We start from the raw sequence: 23,772 nt of genomic DNA on the forward strand, positions 1-23,772 counted from the left end.
CGCACGCACCTTTTTTTCTAAGGAGGAAACCCACAACCACTGATCATAAATAAAAAGATCGTTGTTCCTGATGAAATAACTTACAGAGACGAATATTGATGGCATTATTCACCAATAAAATTCGCCTTGATGTTGATGTTTACTAAAAAAACTAGTATGAGAAGGACGCGCTTTGAGCACTGTCTGACTGAAAAGGGTTGCCACGTTAAACCCGCTGGGCGCAACCTCCTGGGCTTTAGCAACGTTTAGCGAGGGTTGGGCCACAGTGTCATGAATATAGTGAACGAGTATTTATTTAGCGCAGCATGTTAGCACAGCCTACAGCATTTTCGCCTCCATCGCGAATGCAGCAGCCGCAGAAGTGGTTCCACCCCGCAACCTGCGGGTCAGCAGCCATGTACCTTAGCACTTGGCCACTTCGGAGGAGTGAAAAAAAACGTTTTTTGACTGACTGACTGAGTAGCTGCTATACGCCATGCAATGTGCTCGATTGCTGCCAAGTGTTTCCTTGCTGCACGTGGGCAGCGTGGCAGCGAGGTTTATTGTCAATGCTAATTTCAGTATTAGGGAACAGAAACAGCCAACAGGACGTTTTACTGAACGCATTATACAATTGAGCCGCCGTTACCAATACGTGAACTGGTGCGGCTATGGAGAAATGGACAAGTTTCTTTATGCGCATTCCTCTTTGCTGTAGAGCGTGTACCTCTTCAAACCACAGTTCTCGTCAAACTGCTGCAGGCATTCTTCTGGTACAGAATCTTTGATTTCAGGCGTCACTCCCATGATGCATTCTGAAATAAGTGAAGGATAGTGTTGAATATGTATATCCACTACCAAAGTATTTACCCAACACGCCATCATGTGTTAGTTTTAGTCACAATTACTGATATCTCTTCACTCCGCACTGTATATTCATGAGAATTTGGGACAGTCGTAGCTATATACACACAACTTACAAGATCCCCGTACATCCAAATCCCCAATGATTTACCTCAGTACCTTTTTTCATCCCGAAATAGTCATAGACCTATTTATATGCGCGCAATGAAACCCCGCTGAACACTACAAAAAGTTATTGTGGAGGGACGTGAAGGAAAGGAAAGAAAAAGTGCTCAACTCTGTTAGCTTCAAAGCTGGGTAGGAGTGAACATGTAGCTTGAGTCGGTGTTTTCCACGGCAAACTTTTTACATTTCAATACCTATTTATTTATCTTCATTGATTTTTACTGTTAGCCAAAGGCCGATACAGGGTAGAGGACTGAAATACTCTTCACACATTGTTCAAAGACACAAGCACTACACAGTGAAATCAAGACAGATAATGCATCTGACAGCTCTAAACGAAATACATCATACAGACGATACCAATCTGCAAACGAAAAGCAACTCTTACCAAAAGTATAATGCACAAAAGTATTCAAGTTTTACACAGTAGTAACCAACAGTGAGCAGAAAGCAACACAACTACAGACACCACACTCAACATAAACTGCTCCACATGCCTCAAAATTAAGATCATCCAAATCAGCAACTTTTTTAAATCATTATCTATAGTTAGTTGAACTGATGTCAAAGCAAAGAACATCTCTCTTATTGGAAAAAAGAAGGTACTACCGCTTATATACAAATACCTGGAAGAATATTCGGGCAGTTCAAGTTTTTCGAAATCCTCTGAAGAGTTAAATTTGGCTATATTACGTGGCAGCACGTTCCCCTCTTCAATCGTTTTCGGGAAGAAGGAATAATTTAAGGTGTCAATACTTGCAGGTATGGGCACATATCGATCCAGATTGCTCGATCTCACCGATCGTGCAGTTCATGACATTTTGACTTACATAGTATTACTTTGAAGATTTGTCGAAAGAATGGCTGTTTCAAGTAAAATACATTCCCACATAAATGCATGCGTGCGTCTCTGGTTTTATACAAGAAATTTGGGCGCCCTGGTAAAATTCTACGGGAATTTTGACGCCACTTCTATGCCAAGCAGGAAATTGCCTTGCAGCAGCGACCATCCTTACTCATACGTAGCATGGACCGGCGGCGAGTAGTAAGGGTTATACTATTCTTCGGGCGCACACGCGTTTATAATAAACAGTGACGACAACAACACACGCTGACAAGCTTAGGCCTTAAAATGCTTGGCTCCTAATGCGTAGTCTCCCTCTGCGGCTCCCACGGAACATAATTGTGTCATGTTTTTACCCTAAATCCCATCAATGTAACTCTCTTCAGCGCATCCTCTCTCAAAAGAGCATCTTATATACCTCTTCAGTCACGCATAATGATGCAATGTCCAGAGATGGGTAAACTTTTGTTTCTGAAGCACCCAGTGCTGCATACAGAAAAGGCGATGACAGAATAGTTTGTCGTGTGAGTTTCATTAACTACAGTTATTAGCGTTTAATATGGATAATCCTGCTATCCGTCAACTCCTACACTTGCATAAAAAAATGAACTGTTATGCACAAAATGTATGCAGTGTTTTGTATTTTTTTTAATTGAAAAGAAAAAAATGACTGATCTACCTATATAAGAATTTGTATAATGCGAAAGTAAAACATGCCTTTACAGAGCTAGTTGTGTATTTATTGTACGTTGTTCCATCAACAGATCACAGTCACGTTCGGAACGGCAAGCCACTCGAAAGTTGCAGCCCACACCTCAAGCGCAAAGCACGCACGAAACTAGCATACAAAGGACGAATGCGTACTAGCAACTGTCACAGCTCCACACCTAAAGCACACTGTTCCAACAAAAAAACGCGTGAAGCGAGTGCACAACCATAGAAAGGACAAGCATGGACAACTGTCAAACTTCTACCTGCATCGTGTGTCAGCAGCGCGCTCCGGCTGCATGCCAAGTGACCTTCGTCCTGTTTCGAACTACGAGTCTCATAAGCGCGCGTGCAGGAGATACCACGCTCGGTGGAGGCGCCGCTCCGTGGCGGCGACGACCTTGAAAGCACGCCAATCCTAAGGAACCTAGACCAAGGCGAGCTCGTCGTGCCTGCCGTCTTGCCACTGATAACAGAAACGCGCTAAAGTTTCGAAGCACCGTAGAACTGCTCAACGGTGTTTGGTGTATATAAGTGTCTTGCCGTTAGTACTCCAGTCAAAGTACGCTTCATGGCACAGTGTTTGAGTCACGTGCTCAAAATTGAAAGGTTGCTAGTGCAATTCCGCACGACGAAGTACATTAGCGGAACCATAGTGAACCACAGCATAAAACATTTTTATGCATTAAAAGCCTTGACGTTGGTCCTAAAAAGCCGCACGCAGAACAATCGTCGAATATGATGGTGTATTCAGCACACTCATTACTTGCAGCAATGTGCAGCATAATGAAGTCACACTCAGGAGGCCTGCACGAATGTGAAAGTTTAAAGCCATTTGATTAAACACGAGGTGTTTGACGGGCTGTCGAAGTTCACTTGTACATTTGTACACACCATGACTGGAAAGGCTATATTGCACATTTTATGATTCTGCATTTCATAGAATGTCCAAGAAAGTATTTGGGAACTTCGTGAAGTGTCAATTGTTAACGTGGTAGCCAAAAATTGAGATTTAGAGTGTATTTTCACTAGTAACAACCATAGTAAATCAGTTAACGATCTCTGATTTATTATATTTTCATGATTGATAAGCTTCAGGTAGAGATGCGCTTGAAGTTTCCTCTGTGCACAAAAATGCATTACCTAAATTCAACTAACTGTTACCCGTCATAACGGTGTGCCAGAATGTGAGCCACCGCCACTGTGGAAACATGCCCAATTTGGCAGAAATTTCATTGCACAGAATCTTCACCGACCATGTCCTGACAGTCCTATTCACCGTTTCTTCACGCTGGGTGGTATTTTTTCTGCGGCAGAACGCCGGAGACTCAAAAGTGCGTGTCAAGTCATATCAAATTGATGTAGAACTAGTGACTGCAACAGTATCTGAACACTCAAAAGTGCAGTGGTTCTGGACACTACTGTCCAAAAACTAATTATTGTTATCGCACAAGCTTTTGCGGTCGAACATGCCTATGCATTCGGCCTACTCAATCTTAGAAATGGTAAATGATGGGACAAGGAAATACAATGCACATAATTTTCAACGTTGAGGACACTACGATACTGATGAGGGGAACTGAAAGACAGCTTTGCCAACTAAGTGGTTCCGAGGCTTCATCGTGTACCGCGAGTGTGCCCTCAGCTCTTGCTCAATATGTCTTCAAGTGGCATTGCTGTGGAAAACTTGTGGCACATGCGTGTTGTCCTTTCATGTGTACGTTCTTTTTTAATAAAAAAAATGTCCAAGCTTCCAGTGCCACGCAAGGCTTGATACAGTTAAATGGGAATATATTATAATGTACTAACTTCTAGATTATTTCTAGGCCTTAGCTAGGCACTACAGTTTCTAGACTGCTTCTACGTTGTTGCCAAGTTTTAGCTAGAAGGTGATAGGCTGTTACTACCTTGATTCACAGCGCAGAGAGGTGGTAGTTAGGTCACAGTCAGCCACACACACGACCCAGGAGTTCAAACTCCAACGACCGAACCGTGCATGGAAGCCAAACGTTCACACATCTCATAGACCTGCGGGCATGATGTTCACCTGGGGCTTCTACCGAATTCACGCCTTATCGCAGCAACCGTTGCCTTTCACGTTCCCTACAGTATTCGTTGTTGTATGTATCCGGATTCTTCGGCTTACCGCCATCGCTTCAAAGGCATTTGTTGGGCTAATTGTTGCCCCTTCCTTTTTGTAGACCACTTGTTCGTACTGGAATTTTATTGATTACTCTTGCACTTACCCGCTTATAATGGTGATAATTCTCTGGTAAACCACACGTTCCCAAATACCCGTTCATAGAGTTTTTCGGCGATCTACGCACAAGGCAAAACTGAAAAAACAGCTCCGCACAAAGAACAACTGACAAAACAGCTACCCTGTTGTAGATAATGTTTGTTATTTAGTGTCTTAAAGTTGCTTCTGCACGCCCCGTCGTCCAGTGTGCCCTGGAATAAGACAGAATAGTGCCATAACTTTGGCGACAGTTGCCGCTACGTATAGTTGAACTTCCTGAGGCTTTGCGGGTGTGTATGCAGTATGTAAACCCACAGTCTTGTGCAAATGCACAAATTTTTTGGTCTCTTCTCTCGGTTACGCGTGACTATTGACAAGGTTAGACTGTAAGGAGCTTCGCTCCTAAAACAGGTTTCTACAAGTGCCTACCACAAGCGCCTTCATAATGTCCTTTTCATTGATCTTCTGGTAACTGGCAGGTAAATGGCCACACAGTTAGGGGTAAGAAATAACAGTTCCTAAATACTCGAGCTTTATATGCTTTAGTCAATCTTACTACCACCACAAACAAGAGCTACATAGCTAATGAATCAGATCAATAAAAATTGTTTTTTTCAAGAGAACCAAATTCTGGGGCACCAGCTTACCCGGTGATCAGTGGGAGTGGCTATGAAGACGTTGATACGGGTTATTCGATAAACCGAAGTGAAAGACTTGCCTCAGACAGTGCTTCGAGTGTACCTACTCCCTTTCGTAGAGCAGGGTATCCAATCACTTTCCCCTTCCTTACCAACAACTCCCCTGTCTTTTATTTACCTTTTTCTCTCTCTGTGTGTCTGATTGATTGATTGATTTGTGGGGTTTAACGTCCCAAAACCACCATATGATTATGAGAGACGCCGGAGTGGAGAGCTCCGGAAATTTCGACCACCTGGGGTTCTTTAACGTGCGCCCAAATCTGAGCACACGGGCCTACAACATTTCCGCCTCTCTCTGTGTGTCTGAAAGATATATTGTGATGTAACGGTGAAGGCAACCTTTATTAGGCCCAGAAGACACGATGAAGCGACCACGCCCAAGGCACAGAACTCAGACAAGCCAAGTCCCCACAGCAGATGAAGATGACGACCACTCATGATGATGAATATGTGTAAAGAAAGTAGATGTGCTTAATGAATGCCTACACTAACTTCCCCCCCACGTGAAAGCGGTCATCCTGACCGCAGCTCTTGGCCGCATTTTAAAGCGAAGATGAACGCCGTATGAAAGGCTTCATGCAGGATACGTGGACTATTTCTGCTGCCCTGTAGCGGCGGTCCGTCGGAAGAAGAACGGGTGCCACGCGATAACTCACAGGAGATGTTTGCTCCAAGACAGTGTAGGGGCCAATAAAACGTAAATGAAACTTCTCGCACAGTCCGGGAGTGCGAATGGGTGTAAGAAGGAGGACTTCGTCACCAGGGCTGAAAGACACGGCACGATGAGAGGCATCATATTCAAGCTTGCGATCCTGTTGCTTGGCTTCAGTGTTGACGCGAGCCAGCTGGCGGCATGAAGTAGACGAGACACGTATTCTTCACTTGAAGATGAACATGGCTTGACAGGCGCAGAGAAGAACGAAACATCGAGGAAAGAAGAGGGGAAGCGACCGTGGACGAGGTAGAACGGCGAGTAACCGGTTGTGCGCTGTACAGAGGTATTATACGCAAAAGTGACAAATGGCAAAACGGCGTCCCAGTTTCTGTGGTCGGGTTCGATATACATCGCAATCATATCTGACAGTGTACGATGGAAGCGCTCAGTCAGGCCATTCGTCTGAGGATGGTAACTGGAGCTTGTTTTGTGTGTAGTGCCGGCTGCCTTGAGCACTTCTTCGACGAGTGCTGAAAGAAATACTCTTCCACGGTCGCTCAGGATTACACGAGGAGCTCCGTGTCGAAGGATTATTGCTCGAAGGATGAAGTCGGCCACTTCCGAAGCTGATGCAGAAGGCACGGGAGCTGTTTCGGCGTAGCGGGTCAGGTGGTCGACAGCTGTAACTATCCATCGATTGCCCGTGACAGTCATAGGAAGCGGACCATACAGGTCAATGCCAACTACCTCGAATGGTTGCAGGGGACACGGGAGCGGTTGTAATTGTCCACTTCGAGTTGATGTAGGTAGCTTGCGACGCTGACAAAGGGCGCATGAGGCAACGTACTTCGCGACACAGGTGGACAAGCCCGGCCAGTAGTAGTGACATCTTATGCGGTCATACGTTTTCTGGAAGCCCATGTGTCCAGCAGACATGTCGTCGTGATATGTCTTGAGGACTTGAGCCCGAAGAGAGCGAGGTAAAACGGGCACCCAGCGTTGACCATCAGGGTGGTAGATATGACGGTACAGGACGTGGTTGTGTAGCTTGAATTGCGTCAGCTGTCGGCGAAGACGGGCGTTAGGGGGCCGGCAAGTCCCGTCAAGACGGTCCATGATGCGGCGACAATAAGGGTCAGCACGTTGGTGAGATAAGAACAAACCACACTCGCTTGGAGAAGTTGGGTCCAAAGTAGTTAATGACGAAACATGTAGGGAAGAGACGGCTGAAAGCTTCTCGTGTGCGACAGTGGCCGGTTTGTTAAGCGGCTCCGAAGAGAGCGGGCAACGCGAAAGTGCGTCGGCGTCTTGGTGCTTGTTTCCCGACTTGTATGTGATAGTGAAGTCGTATTCTTGTAAGCGAAGAATCCAGCGACCAAGGCGGCCGGACAAGTTCTTGATTGTCGAGAGCCAGCACAAGGCGTGATGGTCCGTAATCACAGTAAAGTGGCGGCCGTGGAGGTAAGGTCGAAACTTTTGTATCGACCATACGACCGCTAGGCACTCCTGTTCGGTGATGGTATAATTCTTTTCAGCAGGGGTCAGTGCACGACTCGCGTATGCGACGACTTTCTCACGTGAAGATTTGTCTCGCTGTAGGAGAATTCCACCAATGCCTCGACCACTAGCGTCTGTATGCAGGAGCGTAGGCGCGGTTTCGTCGAAATGGCAGAGGACTGGTTCGGATGTGAATGCACACTTCAGTTGGGCAAACGCCGCTTCACATTCAGGAGACCACACAAAGGCGACGCCTGATCCGAGCAACTTGTGCAATGGTGAAGCTATCGAGGCGAAGTCTCGAATGAATCGGCGAAAATAAGAAGCGAGGCCGAGGAAACTGCGCAAATCTTTGGCTTTTTCAGGACGCGGGAAGTGTTGGACAGCAGAAATCTTGTCAGGATCGGGACGAATACCGTCCTTGCTTACGATGTGGCCTAACACTTTAATCGTCTTGCTCGCAAAATGGCACTTCTTGGTGTTCAGCTGAAGTCCTGCGTTTGCAAGGCACGTAAGAACTTCGTCCAGTCGTTGCAAGTGCTGAGGGAAGGTTGACGAGAAAATAACGATATCGTCTAAATAGCACAAGCAAGTCTTCCACTTCAAGCCTCGTAAAACTGTGTCGATCATCCGCTCGAATGTTGCTGGAGCATTGCAAAGGCCGAATGGCATGACGTTGAATTCATACAGCCCATCTGGTGTTGAAAACGCTGTCTTTTCTTTGTCATCCTCGTGCATGGGTATTTGCCAGTAACCTGAACGCAGGTCTAGGCTTGAGAAGTACTCAGCACCTTGCAGTGAATCCAAAGCAACGTCTATGCGCGGCATGGGGTAAACATCCTTGTGGGTAATCTTATTAAGTGCTCTGTAGTCCACGCAGAATCGCACGGAGCCATCTTTTTTCCTTACTAAAACAACAGGGGATGACCTGGGACTCGTGGAGGGACGTATAATGTTCCGTTGCAGCATATCGGCTACATTTTGTTCAATGATCTCACGCTCTGATGAAGAGACGCGATATGGTCGACGGCGTACGATCGAAGTGCCATCGGTCTGGATACGATGGCTAATTATGGACGTCTGTCCCAGAGATGAGGAATGGGCATCAAACAATTTGCTATGCTTTTGTAGCAAGGCAAGCAACTCATCTGTCTGTGAAGAGGTCAGTTCTGGACTAATAGTCGCAGCAAGAACAGAAACGCTTGGTGAACGTCCAATAGAAGGAAGGTCAGAACACGCTGGCATAAGAGAGACAGCAGAGACAGGTTGAGATTCAGAAACGCAAGCCATTGTGGTGCCTTTAGGAATGAGAATTTTCTCAGAAGTCTGGTTTGTAGCGTTGAGAAGTCCGGAGCCATTGTGGAATCGCACTAGACCTGAAGCAAGGGCTATACCTCTTGTGAGACAGCGTGCAGATGGTTGGACAAACACGTCACCAGAGTCGATCACATTAGAAGTGATGGCAACTATCCGCTGATGACCAGGTGGTAGCTCGGTCTCTTCAGCAGCGAGCAAGCGAACGGGCTTGTCATCCGCATACAGGGCATAGTCAGTTTCCATCATATGAACAACATTTTCTCGACAGCAGATGGAAGCGTTCGCCGTAGACAGAAAATCCCAGCCTAATATAATCTGGTGGGCACACGAATTCAGCACAGCAAATTCTACAAAATGAAGAATACCAGCTATGAAAACACGAGCGGTGCACATAGCGGCAGGTCTAATGGCGTCCCCTTGAGCAGCGTGCAGTGTAGGTCCATCATAAGGGGTGGTGACTTTTCGTAGACGTGAGCACAAAGAACGATCAATGACAGACAAAGAAGCACCAGTGTCTATTAAAGCGTCCACGTACACACCTTCTATTAAAACAGCTATCGTATTATATGGACGCAGTGGAGGAATTTCTGTCTTTTTGTTCGATGCAGCTTTTCCTCCAAAAGTTGCAGAGGTTAGTTTTCCGGGCGTTGGTTGGTGAATTGCGACACAGGTCGCAATGGAGACGTGGAACGGCGGAGGGGTGAGGGTGAGCGGCGTCTAGTAGAGCGGTAGGAACTGGTTGGCTCAGATGTCGCAGTTGGAGACGGTGAGCGGCGTAGCGGCGGATCATAAGGACGACGTTGGAAAGCGTACCAGCTTGTCCCATCAACCCGTCCGTAGGTGTCGAGTCCACGACGCTCGTCCTGCTGACGCTTCCGACAGACGCGTGCAATGTGGCCCCGATAGCCGCAGTAATAACAGATCGGACGATGCGGCCGCGACGGTGGGTGAAAGGGCTGGCTAGTCACACTCGGAGTTAACGAAGCCAGCGGGACAGGCGTTGAGTGTGCGGGCATCGGTTGTACCACGGGTGGTGAGCCAGCGAGGACTTGTGCGTACGTCGGCTGGAGTCGAGGTACTGGAGACTCTACAAACGCTGGCCCGGTCATGGACGCCAACTCCTCTTTGATAACATCCCGCAAAACAGTGTTGGAGGCGGGAGGTGGACTCGGTGTCATTGAGAGGCCGAAAGATTGCAGCTCTTCCCGTATAATCGCCCGGATCATGGCACGCAATGAGGCATCAGTCGTGGTAGTGTTTTCAGAGCTGTCCGGCAGTAACCGTTGGGATTCAAGTTCCTCTAGGCGTTGGCACGTGGCAACAACGTCAGCGACTGTAGTCGGGTTTTGAATGACCAAGGCACTGAACGCGACCGTGCCTATCCCTTTCAATAGACGACGAACTCTCTCTGATTCTGACATGGACGTGCTGAAACGGTGACAGAGAGCGAGCACATCCTCTATGTACGACGTGTATGACTCACCGCATTGTTGCTTGCGAGAATCTAGTGTCTTCTTCGCGAGAGCAGAACGAACCGCCGGGGTGCCGAAAATTTGGCGAAGCTGTTGCTTGAAGCGTGTCCAGTCCGTAATGTCGGTTTCATGATTGAAAAACCATGTTTTCGCTACGCCTGTGAGGTAGAAAGAAACACGGCGAAGCTTGGTAGGATCATCCCAGTTGTTAGTGGAACTCGCTTGATTGAACTGGTCCAACCAATCTTCCACATCTTCACCTCGAAGTCCGGCGAACGTGGGCGGCTCACGCTGGTGCGCGGTGATAATCCACGTTGGATAGGCCGTGGTAGCCGGGGCCGTGGAGCTAGACGCAGAAGCGCCGGTTGGCTCGTCCTGAGGCATGTTACCGGACACCTGGTACAAACGACGACCTGAGCGCAGCTCCAGGAGGCAGATCGGGCTGGGAGAGGACGGAAGATCGTAGAGCACACTCCACCACTTGTGATGTAACGGTGAAGGCAACCTTTATTAGGCCCAGAAGACACGATGAAGCGACCACGCCCAAGGCACAGAACTCAGACAAGCCAAGTCCCCACAGCAGATGAAGATGACGACCACTCATGATGATGAATATGTGTAAAGAAAGTAGATGTGCTTAATGAATGCCTACAATATATATATATATATATATATATATATATATATATATATATATATATATATATATATATATACGCGTTTAGAAAGAACTTTTGTATCTATTCGATATATAGTAACTACTCAACTGCGAACAGTCACGTTCAAGCATTTTTTGTTAACAATAATAAGCCTACCGATTTCGAAGCTCTCGCGTTCTATGGCTGAACACTTGTATTTTTTCGAAAACTACAATCATCGCCTTCCTTACCTGCTGCCAACGGCTATTGCCAGTGTTAAAAAACCAGTACACCCTTGCGGTACCACGAACACTTTCTCATGATTTTCCTCATTCTGTTTCAATTGCTTTTTTGTTACACCACTAGCAGTTCCGACAACTCCCGTTTGGCGTGTCGACCCGTTTCTATAGCAACATCCTCTGCTTCCTACCTTTCCTCTTTTGCTAACATCCTCTTTTTTCTCTCTCCATTCTGGTTGTTTGCAGAGACAGATAACAACGCGCAAATATGGGTTACTGCGAATGCGTGAAAATATTCCACACCAGTCCAATTGTAGAGGTTGTCTCCCGCGATTTTTTTTTCTTACGACAATGTAAGTAGGAGCATCAAAATGACTTTGTGCCTCAATTTTAACTACAAGGCCGTCCTAAGTCGAGGCTTTCATGTCTGGGGCCATTGTAGATTGTAGTAGTATTCACCCACTTCACGTGGGTAAATCCCACTGCAGGTATGTGCCGCTACTTTTCCTTCAGTCACTCTACCTCAGCCCACTTCATTCAACTCCACTGCTGGCCCCTAGCTTCGCTCTTTTATCAGTGTGCGCCAAGCGTAGCTGGCTTAATTTTTTTCATCTGTGACTTTCGGATTGAATTTACCAAGATGTTAGTTCGTAAGAGCAAGTGTTTTTTTGATTGTTTACGCTGAATAAAGCTATTTTTTCATATTATCTTAATGAGAGTATTCGCAATAAACATTTGCAGTGCTACATTATTCGGGAGCAGATAGCCGTAAATGAGGTGTCGCAAAGCTTCTATACCCAAAATATTTCAAGCATCACACAAAGTCCTGGTGAAGCACTGTGCGAATATATTGTACGATGTCAGAAATTTAATGTCTGAGCAATAGCTTCCATAGGTTGTTTACTTACGTCGGAATCCAAACAGAACCATGCTTGCGATGATGCAGTTCTTGCCGTTAAAATAGAGCACCTTGGCAGGGTGGTCTGGGAAGATCACTGAAACAAGTCAAGAAAAATTTGTCTTCTTGTTGTGGTCTCCTTACAATAATGTGGGTACTTTTTGTAGGTGACAATATATAATGACCCATGAGAGACAGCGCTTGTATGTGGATCAAACCCGAAAATAAAATCAATACACCCAACGTTCTCATTATCTAGGTGAAGTTTCACTATTAGAGTTTCTATTGTAACAAAACCGCTTTTTACTGATCACCCTATATCTTTAAAAAGTACATGCCAAATATTAGGGTCTTTGGCACTCACTATCTGAGACGGCATATCAATTTTAGGTGACTGCGTTGTTAGCGAGACAAATGTACTTTTCATTGTTCTACATTGTACAAATGGCACACATAAAGTGACCAACGACCTTGAGGGCCCTTTTTCTCCAGCTTTCAATACGTACTACACTCAACCTGTCATGATGTGCAGTGAAATTATTAGCAGAAATTCGAGGCATCCTCTTCAGTACTGATAAGCATTCCCACGTAGTGAATGATGACAAGTGGGTGATGCTGTCTTAAGCTTCACAATGTCATCGCTGATGTCGCCGACTAGTAGAAAGGACGGAAGGTCGTACGGACTGACGCACGGATGAATGGATGGACACATATGGATGCACGGATGGACCGACGAACAGATCACGAGCAGACGCAGGGACGGACAGATGGATAAATTATCTATGGTCCGACCGACGCAGCGGCGTGCGTACAGGCACACGGATAGACGGACAGACAGGTGCCAAGGCCTATTAGGTATATTGCTGTCCTATACTTGATTGATGTGCACAAAAATCAGCTTTTGTACAGTTGTTTTGGTTTTTCGTTGGGCTCCTTCTGCATGCACTTTATGAAGCGTGACAGACAATCAATCTCAACCAATGCACATACTGTCACATTCGCGATGCGTATTCTAGCCTTTCCATCAACTAAGCGATAAGAGAAGAGAGGGAAGCGAAACATGAGTGATTAGCGTATAACACTTCTGTGAAACGAAAATGCCATACTGCCAGGACAGATTAGAAAGAACGGTACGATGAAATAATAAGGAGTGTGACACGGAAAGATTGAATTGTATCTGTCCGTACACTTTTTTGAGTAAGCGCGCTTTGTCATTCCTTCGTGGCATACTTTCGTTTTCATAGACACCGATGGATGCACTGACTTTCGCCTGAGTAGCTCTGGAACGGGTGTACAAAGCGTAGCAGAGCAAGAAAAGTGCTCCTTGCGACCACAGCCTCACAAATTTAACACGTGCATAAGAAGCCTCTGAGCACTCTCATAATGCCTGAATTAAAGTGGTGTTTTTGTAAGGCCTGCCGTTAGGTAAATTATCGTTTCCGTTTCAATCCCTTCTAACCATCTTCTAGCAGTGATCCCCCAAAAACATCGCACTTCAGTGTATTCTTACCTCCGCAAGGACCGAAAAGGAATTCACCTGAAGCCGACGTCGTGAGGTTGACGCAGAAAGGTGGTATCCTGGAAAAATACGAGAGACTTAGCAGCGATCGGATATTTCCTTCAGCTCGCACACATAGCCCTCGATGTACAAGCACCCGCTAACCGTTAAATTTATCACAAATAGCTGAACCAATGCATAGGAAATTCGCATAATGCAGAAGGTTCACAAAACAGCTTAAGTACTTAGATGATGAAAGTTTTTTTTTTTTTTTTGCTTACGCAGGCTCAAGTACCCGTGAGGAAGGAAACGCATGCATCACTTGCGCTTTTGTTTTAAAGCAATGGTTAAACAGGACCACACGTAGGGAAGTGAAGGAAGAGTGCAGTCTTTTTTTATGTAATGGCCAGCATTGTGAGCTGGGAAACCACAATGTTTAGACGTGCGCAGGGGAAGCGGCTTCTGAAATCAATTTTTACGACATGAGCTCTCCGAAGACCAACACAACGACGGCGACAGTCAACCCTTCGTCCAGTTTATAGGGCGCAGATGTACACCTAAACGTCGTATAGTGTCAATCAGTGCCACCAGTAGCCATGACGCTGAGTGTGGCCTACTTTTTTTTGCCGGTTGGCGACACGCAGCAAGTGATCTTATTACGAGCAGGCCACTGACCAACAATTCTTCGCAACCATACTACATGATTTCATTAAGTCTACCAGAAGGAGACACTCGCTTTAAATTAAGACACAAAATATAAATTTAAGTGCTAATTTTTTTTGTTAGACACAATAATAATGACGACTAAGACACAATGATGGGATGAAAACTTTAGGGGACCCTTTTAGCAGTAATTATTATGTAGTTATAAAGAAGGCCTCTGATTCCGTCTCTGCCAATGACAAGTTCTCTTTTTATCCACTTTTTTCACATTTACATTGCAGTTGCAACAAAAGCATCTGCTATACATTGTATGACATTTGTCTGTTAATGCTATTATATAGGTATTGTGTCTAGCAAAGAAAACGAGCACTTAAATTACCACTTGTTAACAATATGCTTAGGTACGGCAAATAGACACATATTGCGAATGCGACATGCACGCATTATAATACACAAAGCAACACAATACCGGGGTCAAACGGGCACTTTTAATCGCGATCATAGTGATCCGGATCAGTTTTCTTGATCGTGACCACCATCGTTACCGCTGCAACCAAGCAGGTTTAAAAACAATTGCTGGAGTGCAAATTCTCGCCCTCAAGTGAAGCTATGCTAACCATAAAATGGCGGCTGTGGCAGCTATCTTACTAGAAGCAGAATGAGCTGTTGGCGTTCGGAGATTGAGAAGGAGCGTTTTCCTCGCACATTCAAGGAGTTTAACAGGGCAACTTTTTCGGGTCAGATAGTTCTCGAATTGCGTTCATGTGTTACTAGTTTTCTTTAGTAAGCCTCGAATTCGAGGCCAATTTATTGCAGAGTAAGTCACTGATACTAGTCTCTGCGGATTATTTCTTTCGGATACACCTATCTTTAATTTACAATTAACGAATGCTTTATAAAAACAAATCAAAGCTACTTCATGTCTTAGGCACCACCAGAAAATAGCATGTTTCTGAGATTTTTCGACGGCAAAATCTTACTTCAATACTGCTGGCAAAGCATTGCGAGAGCTTCTACTCCAGCAATTTTATTAAAACCTCCTTGGCTGCTACACGGCCCAAACTAATCCGGTGCCAGCTTGAGTCAGGTGAAATGCCTCAGGTGGCATATGCGTGCCGTAAAACATGCCACTGACAAAATTCGGCGTACGGCATATTTATAGAGCTCTTTATCAGCAATGTTAATTGTGTAAGAACAGCTCGAACGTCAAGAACTTTGCATGCCACTACAATAGTATTTTATAAATCTATCATTCGATAAAATTTTCCTAGCACTTATCTGTATTGCTGTGTGATATTCTTAATCATTGCTTTCATTTCTGATGCCCCCCCCCCCTTATAGCCGCGTAGTGGCAGCGAGGCGTCATTCTTGTTGTACATGCAGTGTTTTACTTCTGGTGCCTCAAGTCTGCTCCAGTCGCGCCTGCCAGCAGCGAATTACTGTAAAGGTCTCTTCACTCGACCTCGAAGTGCGCGTGCGTTGCAACGTAGTCGAAAAGCTTGCGAAACTCATAATCAGTTTGCTTCAAGGTGCTCCAACAGCTCCGTCGGAAAGAGAGTTGAACAAAGCGCTGACGGCAATGGTCCACTGCTTGTTGTCTACTTCTCCCGTAACTAGATGCGGTCGATGCGAATTCTAAAATATGCAATACTTCAGATAGTGTTACAATTTAAACAGTCTACATTTTGCTTTTTTATAAACATCTAGCTGCTTTAAAGGGCTGTTATTGAACTATGTTCAATATTCTTGTTTATTGTGCTTTCAACAAGCTCAGCTAGGGGGTGCAGACGACAGTAAAATCGGGATCTCTCAGGCAAATCGCAACGCGCAGATCGCGATTGTCTTAATCCTGAATACGCCTGATCGTGATTGAAGGAGACCGTGTAGCAACACCTAATCTGGGTCGGGGTTAATCCGGATCGACACTGATCGCGTATAAAAAAGGCCGTGTGACTACGCCATAACTCGTACAATGCACCTCGAATGCGGTGTCACCGACGAACAACTCACCACGAAGAGTCTGTGGTAAACGAGCCATGGTATCGTCTTCACAACCCAATTGAAAGAGACGTGTCCGTCCACGCATGCTACCAAACTTCAAAGAGCCCGAGTGTTTATTCAAACGCACCAGCATAACATCGTTCCCGCCAATCAACGCTGCTCGCGCCACCCCTCAGAGAAAGCCCCATCTATTGCTCATAGACGAGGCTATTCCCATGCTAACTACCACTTCCGCCAAACGCGCGTCTTTAATGAGGCGAGAACGACTCTATAGGAACAATAGCACCACTACAATGGGTTCACAAAAAATTTACAGATCCCACGAACAGCGGGCATTGATTATATGTGAAGCACAAATGAGAAAGGCTGATATGTCATTTTGATATAAGCACAACGTTATGAGGTGAAGTAAATTATGTCGTACATGGCTACCTTGTCATGATTATCATGTTCTGATGTGCCGTTGACCTTCGTCATTTATTCACGTCACGTGATACCAAATATAGTATATGGGGAGCTAGCGAAACGACCACGAGCACTCTATGACCATGGTATGTTGTCTTGTACTTACATGACAAGCGTGTCAGGATTTTCATGTTTACATCAGTCTTATACTTTCGCCATCTATTGAAGTCACTTAACACAAAATTTGGTATATCTGAAGCTACAAAATGGCCGCAAGCGCATCTTGAAGGGCCCGATGTACTCCAATGTGTCAATGACGCGAGCACACGCTGGGCACAATGACTCTACGTTAGCAAAGCACCAGCACTCTACAGTCTGACGTTAGGCGATACTGGCACGACCACCATCCGTCGGCGCGACCTGACGGAAACCGGTGCGAAATGCGACATGCTTCATTTCGCGCCGATGCGTTACCTAGACAACACTGCGTCTCTCTCTCTTTGTTACGGAGGGACGCCGGACACGCTGAAACGCACATGCGCCAAAGCAACCCAGCGCGGCGCGCACCTGCGAGTTAATTAATGGCAGGACCGGCACCTGGCGACACAATGCCGGCTTGACGCGTCGAAATGAACGCCGGTGAGCACGTAACCTGCGTCACGTCCAAATGTATTGGCGCCATGACTGTGGCAAGTAGTCGTGTTCTCACGTGACACACATCTCATGATTATCATACTTGCACCAGTCACATACGTTCGTCGTCCATTCACGTCACGTAATACCAAATTTGGCATGTGTGAAGCTAGCGAAACGGCCGTGAGTGCAACAGGAGTGTGGCATGTAGTCTTGTTGTTACATGACACGCAAGTCGTGATTACCATGTTTTTGTGTGTCATTTACATACTTCGTCCGTTCGCGTCACGTAATACCGAGTTTGGTGCATGTGAAGCTAGCGAAACGGCCGCGAGCGCATCGTGAGCGCAGCATGCAGTCATGTTGTTGCATGACCCGCATCTCATAATAATCATATTTTCACCAGTCACATACCGTCGCCATGCATTCACGTTCCGTAATACCAAATTTGATATATTTGACGCTAGCGAAACTGCTGCAAGTTCATCATGAGCTTGGCATGTGGTCATGTTGTCACATGACACGCAAGTCATAATTTCCATGTTAGGGTCTGTCGCTTGTGTTCACCATGCAATCATATCATACCATACCAGTTTTGCAACATTCCATGTGAACGAAACCACCGCAAGAGCTGCAGGATCATGAAATGCAAATGATGACATTCATGACATCTTTGTCATGATTTTATTGTTATGACTAATCAAGTATGTTCTTCATACAGTTCTGTAATGCCATACCAAGTTTGGTATTGATGCCATTATCCGAATGGCCAGGAGAGCTAAAAGTCGTAGGTGGCTAGACAGATGGATAGATACGCTCGAAGTCGCCGACGTTCGCTAAGAAATGCTTCGCATTTAAACCATGCATGCTACGGTCGAGCTATCTAATGCAATCTGATTCACTAGAGCCATGATATGATTGCGATTACGAAAACAGCCACTGTATGATTACGATAAAAATTTTGAATAATTTTGAGCCTATGATTTCCTTACTTACACTCACCTAGGGTTTTGGAAGGGCGAAGTTTCTCTCAGTCTAACCTCGTCATGCGTCAAGCGTAACGGAGAGATGAAGAGACGAGAAAGAAAAAAATGGCAGAGCACACGTACAGTGTGAATCGATGATATGCGATGTACGAATGAGGAACGTTGATATGTCACTTTAAATTCAGCACAACATAAAGAAGTGGAGGTAAATTATGCCGTACAAGACTTCTTTCTCATGATTATCACGTTTGGATTTATGCTTTGTCTTCATCATCTATCCACGTACATGATACAAAATTTAGTATATGTGGAGCTACTTGGTCACCTGTTGACGTCACGTAACACCAAATTGGGTGTATGTGGAGCTAGAGAAACTGCCACGAGTGCATCATAAAGTACCCAATATACTGCAACTTATAGTTGACGAGCGCGAACGCTCGCCACGGCGACGCTACGTTAGCAAAGTGGGAGCACTGGTTGTCTGGTGGCAGGCGCTACCGGCACGACCAGCGAATATAGGCGCGGCCCGACAGCACTGGCGCGAAATGCGACATGCTATATTTCGCGGCGATACTTTACCCAGACTGCCCTGCGTCTGCCTCTTTTCGTGGCGGAGGGCAACGCCTCCTAGAAAAACTATGCCTGGAATGTCGCTCTCTTTTTTATTGGGAGCCTCCTGGCAGCACGCAGTCGCGGAGGCCATGGCTCCTGCATTGTGTTCCGACCAGCCGCCGCGTGATACCGCTCGCCTCTATCACTCCGTCACGTGACATCACGGCTGCTCGGAGACAACTCTGAGAGCATTGCTGTGTTCGCAGGAGGCGGCCGACGGAGACGCTCACCTTCGTACCGACGGAGGTGGGTGATATCAAAAGGTTGGACAGCGCTGTCGCTACTCACGTTCCAGGCATAATTTTTTGGAAACGTTGCGGAGGAACGCCACACATGCTGACACGTGCATGTGTCGAAGCAACGCAGCGCGGCACGCGCCTGTAAGTATATGGCAGGATCAGCGCCTGGCGTGGCAACGCCGGTGTGACGCGACAAAACGTACGCCGAAATGTATTGGCGCCTTGACTGTGGCATGTAGTCATGTTCTCACATTACACGCACCTCATGATCATCATGTTTGCACCCGTCATATGCCTTCGTCATCCATTTTTGCATATGTGAAGCTGGTGAAACGGCTGCGAGCGCATCATGAGTGTGGCATCTAGCCATTTTGTTACATGAGACGCATGTCGTGATTATCGTGTTTGGATGTGTCATTTACCTATGTTCTTCATTCGCGTCACGTAATACCGCATTCGGTACATGTGAAGCTAGCAAAACGGCCGCGAGTGCATCAAAAGCGTGGCATGTAGTCGTGTTCTTACATGACATGCATCTCAAAATTATCAGGTTTGCACTAGTCGCATGCCTTCATCATTCATTCATGTACCGTTATACCAAACTTCGTATATGTGGCGCTAGCGAAACGGCTGTGAACGCATCTTGAACGTGGCATGTAGTCATGTTGTTACATGGCACGCATGTGATGCTTTTCGTGTAAGGGTCTGTCGCTTGTTTTCGCCATGCATTCATCTTATTCCTTACCAGTTTTGCAACATGTCATGCAAACGAATTCATCGCAAGAGCTGCAGGACCATGAAGTGTAAATCTGACACACATGTCATGATTTTCAAGTTAGGACTAGTCAAATATGTTCTTCCTACACTCACGTTGTACCATACCATGTTTGGTATCGATACCATTATCGAAACGGACAGGAGAGGTAAAAGTCGTAGGCGGCTAGATAGATAGATAGATAGATAGATAGATAGATAGATAGATAGATAGATAGATAGATAGATAGATAGATAGATAGATAGATAGATAGATAGATAGATAGATAGATAGATAGATAGATAGATAGATAGATAGATAGATAGATAGATAGATAGATAGATAGATAGATAGATAGATAGATAGATAGATAGATAGATAGATAGATAGATAGATAGATAGATAGATAGATAGATAGATAGATAGATAGATAGATAGATAGATAGATAGATAGATAGATAGATAGATAGATACGCTCAAAGCCGCCGAAGTTCGCTCAGAGATGCTTCACATTTAAAACGATGGCACTATCTAACGAACAGTATAATAAATGGCGCTGCCTCATAGAAGCACATACAAACAGTAATTGAGTGAGGATATTCTAGAACAGTACAATAGACGGCACTGTCTCATAGAAGTACGTACAAACTGCAGTTAAGTGAGGATATTCTAGATTAAATTGTACCGGTACTTTCCGGAGAAAGTGCTGCGGCACGGTCTGTCCCCGGGTACGTGGAGAACGAGTGCTTTTCTGTCTTTTGTATAGTCGCCGTATGTGGTGGATTGTTGGTGGGGCTTGAACGAAGCAGAGCTTGGGGCATGTTGAAGACGCTTGCGCTTGGCTTTCTTGGCTCACGTGCCGGCGGTGTTACCCACGCGCCTCCTGCATTCTCGAATTGTGATCGGACGCAAAGACGCATGCATGGACGAACGGACACATGAGCGGATGGACGGACGAACGCACGTTTATACGGAGAGACAGATGAATGGATGGTCCGAGAGACAGACAGACAGCCAGATGAATGAACGGGCGTACTGACAGACAAACAGACAGACGTATGGACGTACGGATGGACACATGAACGGAGAGACGGACAGATGCTTTGCACCACTCATTATTATTCACTCCATAGAGATATTGTGATTTTCTCACTTACACTGACAGCAGTTAGGAACCCTGTCAGTAGCTCTTCAGGACACAATAAATTTCGTTTTCTGTCGGCCGGTCCGTTCATTCCTCGCTTTTTTGTTTAAGATATGTCATAAGCTGCCCATATTCTTACTCTCGGCATCACCCTTACACAATCAAATATTGTCAAATTTCGCATGCTGACAACAGCACACTGGCCTACGTACTCAATGTAGCCAAGAGGACTTTGTAACTGGAAATCGTAAGTCGCTAGCTGGTCTTCCGGCACAAGTGACGTGAGGTCTGCCCTAAGGCAATGCTCCAGTGGACTGTCGATCGTGCTGTGCATGGCGAATATGTGATTCATTATTGAAAGTGCTTCTTTGAGTTCAGAGCTTGTGGTCACCTGCGAACAAGCCGCATGTATACAGATAGTATTGGCGTAACGTACGGCATTTCCTCAGATAGTATACAGATTGTATTGGCGTAACGTACGGCATTTCCTCAAGGAAGACGCTCAAACACTGGTCCACTAACTACAAGAAAATTCTGGTACTTATTTCAGTCAACTAACTCAGGCGGAACCTTAATAAGACAAGAAGACACACGCGTGGTACGAAGATCTTGACAACTCAGTATGCCTACTGCCCTCCGGGCCGACTCAATTTATTTTTAAGCGTGCCGTGGTTATTACCTGGCAGTAATTCAACAGTCACTTTTTAAACATTTATTTTTTCAATACAAAACATTCCGTAGATATATTTCAGTGCGTATATTCATTGTCCTTACCCGGAATCTCCACGGCTGCATGTAACTGGAGGGGTTGTTTATTTCGGCACCCGGCACGACGTCCGAAATATCTTCCTTTCTTTGTCACCTGTTATCTTAAGGCCAGCACGGCAGTTTTCACCTCAAATGGGTAGATTTTCGTGTGTAGCTGTTTTATAACAAGCAACTTTGTGACATCTGGGCTCGAAATACACCTAATACGTATTTTATCTTCACTGTATAGCATTCTTTTTTCTAATCGCCGATATTTTCTTTTTTTTTCTTTGCCTACAACCCCTTACCGTACGACTGCTCTGCCGTGCGGCCCTCGCCGTATCACCTTGAAGCAACGCGGCCTTCTGCCTCAAAAGGTTGACGACCCTTACCCTAAATATTTTTTTCTTGAAAATAACTTCTGGAATCAAAATACTTCCTAGCTTCGAAGAAAGCATGCAAAATCTGGCGAAGTGCTACTTGACTGGCTCCTTGTGCGCCGGTACATCAGCACCCTACCAAAGCGTGTTTTTTTTTTTCCTCTGGTAAACATGACATCCACGTGTTATAGATATATGCAATTACTCACTTGTGGTTTCGACACTCTATTATCATTGTTTATTCAAGAATCTGTGTGTGCGTTCATGCCGGTCCACTCTAGTAGATAAGATAATATCCGGATGCTACGTAATTGCCCCTTTCAACAGACACTTATTACGACATCCCATATGCAGCAACATGGAAACATACACATAAATGCAAATGACAACGCATTGTGTGCCGTTTATTGCATAGCGATCTAGAAAGCGAGCTGTCGCGATACGAATCCCACAGCGAACACACACTTTTTTCAATTCTAAGGCACTTGTTGTGACCGTACCACGTGCGATCAAATGATCTAACAAGGCTGTCGTTTGCCTATTTCCGCGAAAGATACTTCTCATAGCCTGGACAGTGCTTTGGGATACCAAGATTCTGCTTATTGTGCGATGCCAATCTTCTTATTAATTCATCATCAAAATGCTACTTATTATACTTACCGGCACACCAGCGTCCTGACCAGTAGAAGTTGTGACGGCAATAAGAAGTAAAGATGCAATGTACAGGACCATTGTGAAGTTCTGGATGCTGTGCGTAGCTCACAGCGATGAACCACCGTTTTATATGTACGCATCGCCTGTTTATTTTTTAGTAGGGACTCTTCTAATTAATACTAGGACTTTTATTACCGCAGAATGCAGCAGAATGTCATCTGTGGCTTTCATTAACGACAACAGTAAAAGCCAAAAACAATGAGCTGTCATTCTTGCCCTGAGCTACAGCTAAGCAATAGTGGTCTCGTGAACTCGGCACGGTGTAGCCATGGGGATTGACCGCGCGTGGCAGTATGTTGGCCTCGTGAAACACTTTTGCAACCACCAGTGTCATGGGCAAGGAGGGCCAATCTGCGTTTCTTTCGAAGTCCTCCTGCTCGTGCGCATGCTTTATATTTACTGAATGTTTAGAAACTGTATGTAGGCGGTAAAACTGGAACAGAATCTATGTTTCTGTACCAGTTTACAGATCTGTTTACAATTACAACGTATAAATTCGTTTATATTTCATACTTCGATTAAGATAGGGACCGATCAGCTGTCTGGGTAATCAGGTAAAATTATTTGAATCACTTCTTTGAAACAGCAGTGGCTTTGAAGCGCAGAGCACTTCAGCGGCCCGGGCTGTATTATGCTGTCATCGTATCTTATTATTATTGTTTCTAAACACGGAAAAACGAGCCCTTAAATATACACTTCTTTCTCTTACTCTATAACGAGGGTCTCGTACTGGCAGACTCTGTGCCTTAGGTTGCATAGGAGGCATTATTGGTGAGCTGCCAG

General features: G+C 45.5%; 1 protein-coding gene across 1 annotated transcript; it reads right to left on the reverse strand.

The window, feature by feature from the left end:
- Positions 1–478: 478 nt before the first annotated feature.
- Positions 479–23,043, reverse strand: LOC142785586 (uncharacterized). The gene is made up of 5 exons (XM_075883895.1): positions 22,936–23,043; positions 21,361–21,539; positions 13,724–13,791; positions 12,224–12,310; positions 479–794 (listed from the first exon to the last, which is right to left on the reverse strand). Exons 1-5 carry the CDS (start codon positions 23,005–23,007, stop codon positions 673–675), a joined length of 528 nt encoding a protein of 175 aa, XP_075740010.1. The 5' UTR covers positions 23,008–23,043; the 3' UTR covers positions 479–672.
- Between the last annotated feature and the right edge of the window lie 729 nt (positions 23,044–23,772).

The sequence above is a fragment of the Rhipicephalus microplus genome, chromosome 2, assembly GCF_043290135.1.
Source record: "Rhipicephalus microplus isolate Deutch F79 chromosome 2, USDA_Rmic, whole genome shotgun sequence".
NCBI classification, from domain to species: Eukaryota; Metazoa; Arthropoda; class Arachnida; order Ixodida; family Ixodidae; genus Rhipicephalus; species Rhipicephalus microplus.